The 13,618-nt window shown below is 41.8% G+C and overlaps 1 protein-coding gene across 1 annotated transcript in view; it reads right to left on the bottom strand.

Moving 5' to 3' along the window:
• LOC127057291 (multiple epidermal growth factor-like domains protein 6) overlaps nucleotides 1-13,618 on the bottom strand; it is a 290,208-nt gene that overhangs the window by 263,513 nt on the left and 13,077 nt on the right. The window contains exons 2-4 of the mRNA XM_050966209.1: nucleotides 7,385-7,519; nucleotides 6,657-6,766; nucleotides 4,575-4,679 (exon numbers count right to left, since the gene is read on the bottom strand). Coding sequence (XP_050822166.1) covers nucleotides 4,575-4,679; nucleotides 6,657-6,766; nucleotides 7,385-7,519 — 350 coding nt within the window. The remainder of the gene's footprint in view (nucleotides 1-4,574; nucleotides 4,680-6,656; nucleotides 6,767-7,384; nucleotides 7,520-13,618) is intronic.

The raw sequence follows: 13,618 nt of genomic DNA, 5'->3' as shown, positions 1-13,618 counted from the left end.
TCACTGGTGTGGTGTTGTGTATTGTTACTCTTCTCTTGCTTGCTTGCTGTAAAGCACTTCAGCTCCCTAGAGCTAAACCACATGTTATCCTTTAAATGTGAGAACACTCAGCCAAAAGTTTGTTGAGTATTCTCAAAGGAGGGAGTTGTTGGTGTCACTAAGCATAACCTTACGTAACTCGGGAGGGTGGAAGGCCACAAGAGTATGGAGCCTTCCTGGTTTTAGGCCTCAGCAGACAAGAGTCCCTCCATGTTTGAACTTTAATCGACCTAAAAGGCCAGGTGTAACAGCCGTTATCAGTTGCAACAGTTCTAACTGGTCTAAAGCAGAAATAATGAGGCCTGTGCACCTTTAGCAGAAGGACAAGATAACTTGCAGAAGGAAAACTTACTAACGAGCTGCCACGGCCAAGATTACTTAATGAACCTGAGCTTACGTAATTGCTATGGGGGAGGAAGGAGGAGGAGGGAGGGGAAACGGGGGATTGCTAGTCAGTGAGAAAAGTTCTCATGGATATAAAGGAACAGACTGCTTGTTTTAGGTGTGCTTGATCTGAGTCAATCTCCCTGCACCGCTTTGAGATCTCAAATAAACTTGGTTTGCTTCTCCACCCTGGTGTGTTTATTGGCGCGGCACACCAGGCGACGGACCCCCCTGCTGGTGCTTGGCCTCAGGCAGTTATCTGCCGGCAACAGATTGATGCAGCACATACAGAATAGCTTGATTTTCAAAGACGCTGAGTGCCTCTAGTCCCCAATAAACCTAATGGTATTTGTGGATGCTCAGCGACTCTTGGGGCAAGGAGAACAAACAGGCAAAGTGGCCATGTGTAGAGTAGAAAGTTTGTAAAATGTATATTGCAAATTCATTCTACAGGGGAACCAAACTGGAGCCATCTCCCCACTCTGTGATATTTCTTCCTCTATGGACCACTGTTCCAGCCAGGGGGCACTAGCATCTCTACTTAGATGGATCCTTAGACACACCTGCTACTATTCAAAGCTAGGAGCCTAGAGCAGACTGGCAAGAAGATGGGAAGAGCAAGATATGAATAGAGCTAATTAAATGTATGCTTTTAGTGTCAACGTAGATTACCTCAACGTCCGCAGGAAGCCGGCTTGACAGTGCTGCAAGATGCCTGCTACACCTCATCTGTTGGGGCTCAAAGCAGACCTGTGCAGCCCCAGAAGTGAGAGGAAATGGTTTCAAGAAGAGCATAGCTAGAGAACACACCAGTGTGTGCAGCTTTCACTTGCAGTGCTCTACGCAGCCCAGCTGCAGTTTAAAGCTTCCCTCCCCAACCAGAGCCCACCTTGGGGCACAATAGCCTCTGCTGAGGCACAAAGTGCAGCTCCCTGTGCCAGTCGGGTAAATCAATTCCAATATCCACAATCTAAGTAAGGCCTTGATTGCAATGGCTCCACCACGGTCTTGCTCTGTGATATTAATACTTTATGGTGTGGATGTTCTAACCCACCAACAGTAATTTGACTGTAACTCAGCTCCTCTCAATGCACCTCAAGAACCCTGAAAACCCTGGGATATGGTGGGTACATTTCAAAGAAAGCCAAAGGATTAGGAATGAAAACAGTTTATTCCGGATACAAGCTGCATATGGAAGGGGGAATTGGGTTTAATGGCCATTAAATAATTCATTCACATTAAATTCAAACTACTTTAAAGAGGTAGTGTTTGATATCGGACGGAAAAATAGAAGCCACGGTTGTTAACGTCACAATATATCTAACTTCATTTTGCCCGTAAATATGGTACAAATCTCACAAGCATACTGATTGGGGACCCCTGCAGTGCTTAAGCAGAACTTGCACTCTAAATTACCTTGCTTCTGTTAGTCAGATGAATTGACCTTAGAGTTCTTTTTGAATGGAGGCTTTTCTCTCGTATTTAATTATAAATCTACTCCTGCTAGACTGCAGATAGCAGCTACTGTATAACACTGGAAATAACTACGGAAATTCCACTCAAGCTCTCACAAATCAGTAGAAAGTAAACCACCAATAGAAACCTCCACCTAACTGTGAAGAGTTGAAAATGCAGGATAACTTGCACTGTTTTTACAATGTCTCCAGTCACCACTCCAGCCCGCTCCCTATGAACTGAGTGCAGAATCTAATGTTAGTCCTAGGATCTGACCTTAGGTCTCATCTGCTCTAGGAAATGTCTTAACACTTTAGGTATTTCAAGGTAATCAGTGCATTTAGAACTAGTTTTGTATTCCATTTCAATTTTTCTAACATACAGACATATGAGCTGAAGCTATTTTGACTTTGTTGAAACTGTATATTGCAGATCCAAAGGAAAGGTTACTTGGGTCCTTCTCAGATATGCTGAGCTATATTCTGTTCCGTTACATCAGTGTTCCACTGATATCAGTGCACTATTGCTGCAGATTTACACTGGTGTCCTTTAGGCCATGTCTACATTATGGAAATTTGCACCAGTGTAGCTACATCAACATAGTTCAGTGCAGCACATACATATTTGTGATTTGCACAAGTGTAAATATATAATCATAGAAACACCCATACAAATATCCTTAATCTAGACTGGGCCTGAGATCACAGTTTGGCCCACAATATTCTGAAGCTTTGCCACCAGCAGAAGTTCCATTTATTTTATTTATTGAAGTGCACCATTTTTTCATGTTTACACATTAAAAATGTTATCTGTGACCAGATTCTGCAACAGGGCTTTAGTGAAATAAACACTTTCTGTTCCTTCATTTGCTGAATGTTTGCATTTCTCCATAAGGTGATGTAGCCTGCTGTAACTCAGACTGCCTCATTACCTTCACTCAGGAGTTGCTGCTCCTTCTCATATGGAGTGAAGCCACACTAGTGCAGTGTGCCCATAAAAGGTCAAATCACAGAGAGACCCATATGAGCCCAAGTGGAGGTCAGTCTGATACTTATAGAACAAGAATGACACAATCCATACACTGAATTTGGAATTCAGGTTTTGAGCACATCGCATTTAAATTAAGGCCTGTAATCAAGATGGAGTATGGCAGAGATATTAAAATTCTCCCTCACAACTACAAAGCATTAGATGTAAATGAGAGGAGAATATAGTTGAATGAGAATAACTGTACCCTGATGGCCCAAAAATATTATAAGAATGTGACATTGCGAGTGTTATTTTAAATAAAATATTTGGTGACAGGGTAGGTCATATCTCTGAACAATAAAGAGATAAATTGATAGAGTAGGTTCTTTTATGCATGCATAGAGATCATGAAGTGAGATTAGTCTAGTTTCTACATGGCTTCCACTCAGCTAGTTTAGATTTGCGTCAGTGTACTAAGGTGAAGAATTTGGCTCAACATTTGCAACCTATCAAAGTCTGTCAGTGTAAAAGTACCATCAAATCTCATTACCCTTCACATGGCTAGAAAGAGAAAATTTGAAGATCTAAAATTTCAAATAAAGCTTTATTTGCACAGACTACAATGTAAGTCCTTAAGGATTGAAATATAGTGGAAATCATTGTTTTTCCCACATTTATAGAACTCTTTTCTTACGAGACAGACTGTTCTGAAAAGCTGACTTAAAAAACCAAGAATACCTATTAAACTGGAGCACTTAGTGCTAATATACATAGGGGGAGGAATGCTCAGTGGTTTGAACATTGGCCTGCTAAACCCAGGATTGGGAGTTCAATCCTTGAGGGGGCCACTTAGGGATCTAGAGCAAAATCAGTACTTGGTCCTGCTAGTGAAGGTGGGGGGCTGGACTCAATGACCTTTCAGGGTCACTTCCAGTTCTATAAGATAGATATATTTCCATATATTATTTATTGTATTTGCAATAGACACTTTTGCATAGTGCACACTAGAGCAGAACCTCACCAGTTCCTGGTAGATCAGTTGCACATTACCAAATATTGTGAAGGAGCAAATAAGAGGGAAAATATCACAATACAAGGGTCCGTGATACTATAGTCACAAAAGGTACTCTGTGTCTTTAATACTGAACTGCAGATAACAAAATAATTTCACAGAACACTAGGAAGTGTTCTGCAGCATAGTTTGTAAAGCCAGTCTTTCTGATATCAGACATATCACTACAGCAGCCCATCCTTAAAGATCTGTGGCCCAGTACCTACATTCCTTGCATTCACCAAATTCCTGTTGACTCATTTGAGAGTTTTGGGTGCCCACTATTTGAAAGGGTAAGGCCATAGCTGAAAGATGGAGTGAGAATGCCAGGCTGCTTTTGAAAATGATCCAATTTAGCAAGTGAGCAGTAGATAGAGGTTCTACTGTATGCTTAGCACTGAGATTTTCACTAGTACTACATTGTGCAGCATCACAGCCTCACTACAAATTGGGCCAATTGTGAGGTTTTGTTTGTTTATTTATTTATTTTATTAAATAAACTTAACAAAAAGGAAGCAAGTACTGAGAATAGGTGGAGCCACTGCATAGCCATTTAAAAAGCAGCAGAAGTAACCTCAAGTAACAAAATATTAGTTGAGCTCATTTTATCTGAAGGCATCCTCAAAACAATGTAGACTATTATAGATACACTGCAAGCAATTTAACTTTGACTCACCATACTGGCAGCGCGGACCCTGAAATCCTGCTGGACACTGGCACATCAGGGATCCTCCTTCAGAGCATTTCCCGCCATTGAAGCAAGTGCCTACAGAGCACAACACTAGAAAAAACAACAAAGAAGAATCTTCATTGTACAACTCTTCAGAAAGAACGAATACCTCAGATTGTCATTCTGGTTGTAATAGAAGCCTCCCAAACTGATGTGAATCAGAGGTTGTGTTTTCACTGAACAAGTTAAATTAGAGTAAGCCTTGTTCTTAGGAGAATAGGCAAAAAATAATCTTCCTTCCAATTATCATACAGATATGATGTCCCAGTCCAGGATAATAATATAATGTAATGTAATAATGGCCTTGGGAATGGTGTGGTTTGACTTTAAGGTGTTTAAAGGGTAGAAAGCACAGTCTGGCAAGATTAAGAATGCTACCAGCTTCCACAGGGAGGATGATGGAAGGGTGGATGAATTGCTGTTGTATAATGCAGAGATGATTGAAACTCACATCTCAATAGATTATGTAACAGCTACGGTGAGACAATTTCCTCCCCCTGTCCCCAAATGCACAATACAGAACCAGCTGAATCAAAACAGTCTCCTTGTGCCTGAATGTATTGAATAAAGGTTAGTTCAGCTACTCAGGTGCCTTAAAGAATTCACAGAGCATCTGAATTATTTTTCCAAGAAAAGGATTTTACATTTCCACAGAAGTTCAATTTGATAAATTCCTTTTATGCTTCAGATTTGGTTACAAATTTTAAATGCATCTTTGACAGCATTTACAGAGAAGCAAACAAAACAGAGTCAATAGCCTGAAGCAGAAAGGGGCAACCCCTCAAGAAAAATGACCACAAAAGCAAGGACTCTGCATACAACCCTAAAAATATTTTATTTTGTTTAGTTTCTCTCATACAAAGCATAGGCCAAAATGCTGTACAGGGGAAAAAATAGCCAAAGTAGAGAGAAGTTCAGAGGTACAGTAAATGAAATGGAGAATCTGAGGTGAAGAGATACAGGAAACCTGTAGATGGTAACCAGGGCCGGTGCAACCCATTAGGCGACCTAGGTGGTCGCCTAGGGCACTAGCATTTGGGGGGCGGCATTTCGGGTCCTTCAGTGGTGACCGGATCTTTGGCCGCTCCGGTCATCATTGGCATTTAGGCAGAGGGAGCTGGGGAAGGGGGGCGCGGGGAGGGCCGCCTGCAGCAAGTAAGGGGAGGGGCACACAGGGGAACTCCCCACCCCAACTCACCTCTGCTCTGCCTCCTCCTCTGAGCACGCCGTCCCGCTCTGCTTCTCTCCTTCCCAGACTTGTGGCGCCAAACAGCTGATTGCGCCACAAGCCTGGGAGGCGGGAGAAGTGGAGCGGCGACAGCGTGTTCGAGGAGGAGGTGGAGCAGAAGTGAGCTGGGGCGGGGAGCTGCCACACAGCTCTCTGGGCCGTGCGGAGCTGCCATGGGTGTGGGGGGACGCCTTAGGGCGGAGAGCTGCCACAGGGCTCGGGGGAGAGGCAGGGGGGGCTCAAGGCAGAGGTTTAGCCTAGGGCACGAAACATCCTTGCACCCGCCCTGATGGTAACAGCTGTAGTAGAGAAAAGTTTCTAGACCCAACAATGGTCATACCCATCATGGAGGGACAGAGTGATACCCGTGCTATATGAGTGCAAAGTGCAGAGTAAGAGAGATGGGGCCAATTTTAGTGTTGGTTTAGGCAGCCACAACTCTTATTTCAAAGAATCTACATTTGCTTATATCAGCACTAAACTGGACATCAAGTCTATGGAAGGCCAGCAGAGAGTCTGGCACACCAATCAATTATGAATGTTGAGCTTCTAATGATAGTCCTTGCAAAGTATTTTTCAGCCATCTTAAAGATACCTGATGCTATTATGCACATTTGCTTTTTTTTTTTTAAAGTCTATGATATGAGACCATTCACCTTTATGGGAATCCTAAATATATCTAAAAGGCAAGAGAGGGGCAATCTTTTCACAACACACAGTCAACAAGTAAATAAGACCAGATGGAGAAATGTATTCTACTTTTCGCTTCACAACGTTGGATGGATCCTGTAACAACTTACAGTGCAGGCAACCAGGTTCGTCATCTTTTTGGGTCCATCCTGGACAACATTTGTAGACAGTTTGATGCTCTATGATGTACACTTGTTTGTAGACTGTGTAATACCCCGTCCTATAAAATAAGAGCCAATGGAAGAGAATTATCCCAACTTCCTTCTGTGCAGCTTATTCAAAACACAGCAGTAATGTACACAGGATTTAATATGTTCAACACATTATATCTGTAACATACACTCATTTCAGACATAGGTCAATGGTTCTTGTACCTGAGAAAGTAAAGTGAAACATGTCCCACTGTCAAAAACTGGTTTAGCACTTAAACAAATTCTGGTTCTAGGTGCTTAGCCAGTGACTTCCACCACTTTGACTCTTTAAAACTTGGTAGCAAATGTGTAATTTTTTTTGTATTTTAAATTAAATGACATAATAGATTATAATGTTTAGGCCTTAATATAAACCTAAAAAAAAAAAAACCTTTTTAAAAAAAAAACTTTTACCCACCATGATAAATGCTAATGTGCATAAACACATGCCTCTGACAGAAATACAAATTGACTGCAAAATCCCAACAGCACATACCAATATATCCATAACTTTTTTGTGGGGAGGGCTAAAGGTATTGTAATACATTTCTCAGTACATATTTCTTGGGCAAAGTATGAAGTGTTCCTATCAATTGCCTTACCAGAAAACAGGCAATAAAATAACTTAGTTAGCAATCGTGCATTACCTTCTCTCATAGGCCATACACCACCTATGTCCTGCGCAGCCTTGCTTCCACATCTTGACAACCTGGGTAAAAGCCTGAACACACGGCTGCCGCTGTCCCACTATTGCCAGCTCTTGTTCCAGACATACATTTGGCCTTTGGGGGAAAGGAGGAATAGAGAAAAAGAATATAAATAGAATAATCTGTATAATACACTAGAAAAGTCATGTCAAAAGAACTAAATAAATGGCTGATTTATCCTCTCCACACTGCCCCATTTCTGATTTCATGCTACTTTGTTATTTAAAATTATTTGAGCGATATTAGGAAGGGCTGTTGGAAGCACCCAGTTGAACCAGGAGCCAGGACTCCCAGGTCCCCTTCAGCCCACCAGGCTTGAAGGGTTGTGAGGGTGAACAAGCAGGGTCCTGTCAGAGCCTTGCCTATGTTCTGTTGGACCCTCATTTAAAATAAAAATACTTCCATTGTCTCAGTGAAACTTTCTGAATTCAATGAATCTGCATTTTCTGACCAAAAAAGTTTCACTAAAGAATTTCTGAACCGTTCTAGCTAGAACAGACTCACACTATGTGGATCGAACAAGAGAGAGAGAGAGAGAGAGAGACATAACACATACTGACCAGCAGATTATACACATTGGGAGACAAGCCCTGCACCAAAGAATTTACCATCAGAGCACATGGTGTGAAATCCTGGTCCCAGAGAAGTCAATGCAGTTTTGTCATTGACAAAAAAGAGGGCAAAATTTCACCCAGGATGTCAAAATGTTGATGTCTTTTTATGCTCAGTAGTGCTACAAATTAAGGCCCTGATCCTATAAAGGTTGATGCACATGCTTAACTTTACATACTGTTACAAAGTTCCTCCTCTACCTTGGTGGGTCCTACACTTATTGGCGGATCTGCTTGCCTCAGAGATCTTCCCTTCTGGTGGAACCCACAGTTTGGGTCAACTTCTCCTGTGTCTGATCAGAAGTTGGGAAGTTTTGGGGGGAACCCGGGCCCGCCCTCTACTCCAGGTTCCAAGCCAGGGCCCCGTGGATAGCAACTGTCTATAGTACCTCCTGTAACAGCTGAATGACAGCTACAACTCCCTGGGCTACTTCCCCATGGCCTCCTCCAAACACCTTCTTTATCCTCACCACAGGACCTTCCTCCTGGTGTCTGATAACACTTGTATTCCTCAGTCCTCCAGGAGCACACTCTCACCTCTTGCTCCCAGCTCCTCACACGCACACCACAAACTGAAGTGAGCTCCTTTTTAAACCCAGGTGCCCTGATTAGCCTGCTTTACTTGATTCTAGCAGTTTCTTGATTGGCTGCAGGTGTTCTTATCAGCCTATCTGCCTTAATTGTTTCCAGAAAGTTCCTGATTGTTCTGGAACCTTCCTTGTTACCTTACCCAGGGAAAGGGGACCTACTTAACCTGGGGCTAATATATCTCCTGTAGCCAGCTGGCCTGACTCTGTCACAATATACTTTGAGTTCAATGACACTACTCCTGAGAGTAAAATCAATGGCAAAATTCCCACTGATTTAAGTAGAACATCACCTTGCAGGCAAAATGAGAAATGCAACAATTTCTAAAAGTAACTATAAACATGAAAATCATTTTCACATAACTACTAATCTCAGGTTTGTTGATATCACTTCTGTATGAAATGACAAGGAAATTCTGCTAAATATTGCAAATGTATGGACAAAGCAATCATTGATTATTTTACTGTAGATATTTTATCATAGGAAGCAATCTAAACAATAATCTCCATTAGATATATGTCACAATTATTAATTATTTCTCCTAGTACTAGATAATTCTTCTATTTCAGGACACTCACTAATTTCTCATAGAAGGCAAGAAAGATTTGCGTTTGCACTATTATTTCTCCCTCTGCTTAGTAGATTTAAAATGTGCATAAAACATTCATTAGCACTTGTAATTTATACCTTGGGACTTCAAAAAAGTTTCATTCAGTTTATGAATGAAATGTTTCATTGCAATTATAGTCAGAGTGTAAGGATCAGATGATACAATGGGTTAGGTTTCTGGTATTTCCCTCTTCTAGAATCCAGAGTACAGATTTTGACTCACAGCAGGCTCAAACATGAAGATGTAGGGGCAGTTCCTCAGCTAGTGTAAACTGTCATAGCTCCATTGAAGATCTGCCCTGTATTTGCTATCTTACCCTAGCCCCCATCTACGAGGGGGAAAAACCCCACACCCACATACCATGCAATTTGGTATGACTAGTAATTGTTACTTAAAAGAGATAGATCATTGAAGATGTGCAAGTTCTAGAGCTCAACAGCAATTGCCTGCATCATTTTCTTCTCAGTATTTCAGCTTAAGGGACCTTCCCAAGGCCACACAGCAATTCAGTGGCAGCGTCAGGAGCAGAACTCTGGCGTACTAATCCCCATTACTCTAATCTAACCATTAGCCAGTGCTGCCTTTGCTTATTTTCTCTGTGTTCAAAGATGCACACGTTTTAGCTCCATTCTCCCACTGCTGAAGTTAAAATTTCCATGCATATCTCCCTTTATCGGTTACTTAAAGCTTTCCAGATGCAGATACATTGCAATCCTAGCAATAAAGAAAGGAAGCCAAAAATGTTTATAATAGTTATAGACTCTATTTTGCCAGTCCTTATATCCTTTTGTCCTCTATGTTCCCATGACTAATCCCATTGACTTCAATAGTACTACTAATATGAATAAATATTACTCACATGGAGAAAAGCAATGCAGCATCAGGTCATCTGTTTATTAAGACTTATGCAAAGGAAGAACAAAAACCCACATCATCTGCTTGCTCTATGTGCCCTGAACACCATTTAAAATGCAAACATTGACTCTCCCCACCCCTCCGCCATACACACACATACACCCCCCCCAATCTAACAGCAGCAATTCCATCCCATGTAATCCTCAACCAGCAAAGCGGGCAAATGAACACTCCCTCTCCAACAATTAACCACATTCACATTCTTCCCCTTATTCCTCCACCTCTTCAAATGGTGGGGAAAGCCAGGCATAGCACTCTAAGTTATCCTTGCTGCATTACATACAAACCTAGAGAAGTTCCACTACCCAGGATGTAATTATTTTAAATACATTTTATAATTATGGTTCTCCATTGAGTAAAGGCCAGCTCCTCTCTCACTGTGACTAAATCGTTTATCAAAGTAACAAGTGGGTTCAAGGGCATGTTTACAAAAGGAGAGCTCTATACATTTTTTATTCTCTTCTTCTACACACAATCTGATGCTATTTCTTAATGGGCTTTTAAATGTTAAACAAGCAAACAGTATAAAGCTTATATTCTGCCTTACAATGTTATTGATACAGCAATTCTCAAAAGCCTTTTTTCCTCTTAATATGCTTTTCTTTGTCAGCCAAAACCAACACAAGGTTCTTAGCCTGTCAGTCTAACTTAAGCAAACCAGAAAGCATATTTTTAATATTTACATTCTGAGACTGCCCTTTAAACAGAGACACCCTACACATTCCTAACTCCTGGGCTTATGGTCTAATGAACAGATAATTACGTGTACTAGAAGAGATAGCTGCCACAGTTAATCATACAGACTGTTACTCCTGTGAGTCACTGCTTACTACAGAAGAGGAAACTTCATCCGCAGCAGAGGCAGAGTTAAGCCCCATAGTTTTATTTCTAGTAAGGAACATGTAGAATAGAACTGTGTGGATAATTCTAATGATTTTATCTCATAGTATTTGGAGTTTTTCAAAAGCCCCCAAACCCAAAGTCATGTAATTGAGTGAGAATCTCACCTTTCCATTTAAAAATAAGTTTGCAGAGAAAAGTTTGGGGAAAATAGACCACTAAAAGCTCAGAAGACAAATTATGTATTATAATCTCATATTTTTGGAGGGGCTGACTCAGGATTTCTGAGGCCCAAGGGTTTTGTACACTGCAAATAAAGGAATTCTTTTTCCAGTTTCTCATAAGCAACCAATAGTAAGCCAACTCTTATTCCTGAATAAAATCAACCACAGTTTATTGGCAGGTTCTAGCTAACAGAACTCACACTGGTATTACAAGCTGGCCCCAAAACTAGGGAAGAAGGGAGACTCTTTCCCCCGCACACACCTCCCATTACTGAAGTTTTTACTCAGTCTTTAACCAAGTTAAAGTCCCATTTGCCTAAAGATTGATTATAACCTAGAGTGCCAGATCACTCCCTTACCCATGGAAAAACCCACAGGAGAAAGTGCAGTGGGGATGACCACTCTGAATCACTTTACAAAGGGCAGGTTTCACTTCCTGCAGCCCAGAGACCTGAGTGTTGCACCAGAAGCAGAGAGACATCTCTGCAAGCTTCCTGTGCCTCCCTACAGCTCCTGTTATTAACAGTTTCAGCTGCAATAGAGCTGCACTTCTAAGCCCTTGGCTACACTGGCGCTTTACAGCGCTGCAACTTTCTCGCTCAGGGGTGTGAAAAAAACACATCCCTGAGCGCTGCAAGATACAGCGCTGTAAAGCGCCAGTGTAAACAGTGCCGCAGCGCTGGGAGCGCGGCTCCCAGAGCTGCAAGCTAATCCCCATGAGGACGTGGAGTACGTGCAGCGCTGGGAGAGCGCTGGCGCTGCGACCACACTCACACGTCAAAGCGTTGCTGTGGCAGCGCTTTGAAGTTTCGAGTGTAGCCAAGCCCTAAGACTCCCTACTGTACTGCTCCCATCCCTGAAGCTTCACCTCCAGGGGAGTTCCAGGAAGAAACGAATGCAGCCTTTCCTATGCTTGTAGGTGGGGGGTAGGGGGCAGCAGCAGCTTAGTTTTGTGAGGAGAGGGAGGAAGGATAGCACATGTAGTCTCCCAGCCCACTATATTTTAGTCCCACACCTATACTTGGATCCTTCTGAAAGTTTTGGGACCATGCTGTTAAGGGAGTTTGCCCTCTTGACATACACAGATGGCAGGGCCATTGAAGAACGGATACTGAGGGGGTTATAACCCCTAAGTCATCACTCTCATTAACTATTGGGATTTTTGCCTAATAAAGAACTCTGCCCTCAATTCCCCTGAATGTACGTGTAACTGAGCAGAATCTGACCCTCCACAGAAACTTCAGGAGCTTGCCCATACAAAGCAATGCTACTATAGTTCTTTATGCTGCTTAAGGGCCCCAACTGTGATTGGCTCTTATAATGGTGCTTGCAGAGTGCACATCCCATAGCAGAGACCAGTCACAAATGCAGAGCATCCACTCACAGGAGCATAGGAATTGCTACCTCCAATCACTCCAGAAACACACTTTGCTCAAATGGGAACAAGGCTGGGTAAGGAACTGGCAAGGCTACATAGTCCCTGAGACTAGAGGGGCCTGTGTTAAGAAGTGGAGGGAGGAAGGGGTCAGTTGCACCATCCCAAAAGGTACACCATTCCTCCCTGAGATGAAGCTCTGCACTGTACTTGTATGGCCCTTGAAATTCCCAAACAAATAAATCTCAGTATTATTTCTACCAGCGGTTTTCCCAAATAGAATCTAGCCGGTAGGTTTAATGGCAGTGAGACGGAGACACACACATCAAGAGGTCTCTAAAGGCATCTAACAACAGTGCAAATGTTAGATCAAAGCATTAATGAAGATAAACTAAGGATGATTTGGCTGTCTATTTTTGGATCTTTCTGCAGGAATTAGATAAATTACACCAACTTCTCAATTCAACAAGAGAGCTGTTAATGTAATACAAACTCTCCTCTTCCTGGGGATGTTAACTGAAGAATCTGTAGCCTGAATACTATTGATCTCTCTGTGAAACAGTCAGTTAATAAACTAACTCTGTCATAAGAATAGAGTTACAAAGATGTAGGAGAGTTTAATCTGGAAAGCTGCTTTTCTTCAAAAACCATAAACATGGTTAAAAGTCCCACCGATTAAACAAAAACATCCAGAGTCAATTATGATCTTACATCAAAATTAAAAGAAAGAGAAAGAGGCTGAATGACTTTCCACATTTATTTTGAAAAAGTGAAACAAGAACTAATCTTGATTAATCTAAAACTCTTCACCAGTGTAACTGTGGTCCAAATCTTAACTGACTCTAATGAAGTTAATAGGACTAAATTCTGGTCTAAATTACAACAGTCTCAAGTGACTCCACTGAAGTCAATGGAGTTACTTTAGACTGGTATAATTTAGCCCAGAATTTAGTCCTAAATTGTTATAATGGCTTTCATTAGAAACTTCACTTTACGGAAGTCTGTAAGTTC

Source organism: Gopherus flavomarginatus, chromosome 8 (genome assembly GCF_025201925.1).
Source record: "Gopherus flavomarginatus isolate rGopFla2 chromosome 8, rGopFla2.mat.asm, whole genome shotgun sequence".
Lineage (NCBI taxonomy): Eukaryota > Metazoa > Chordata > Testudines > Testudinidae > Gopherus > Gopherus flavomarginatus.
The sequence above is the reverse complement of the archived record's forward strand: the minus strand, read 5'-3'. Positions and strand labels throughout refer to the sequence as shown.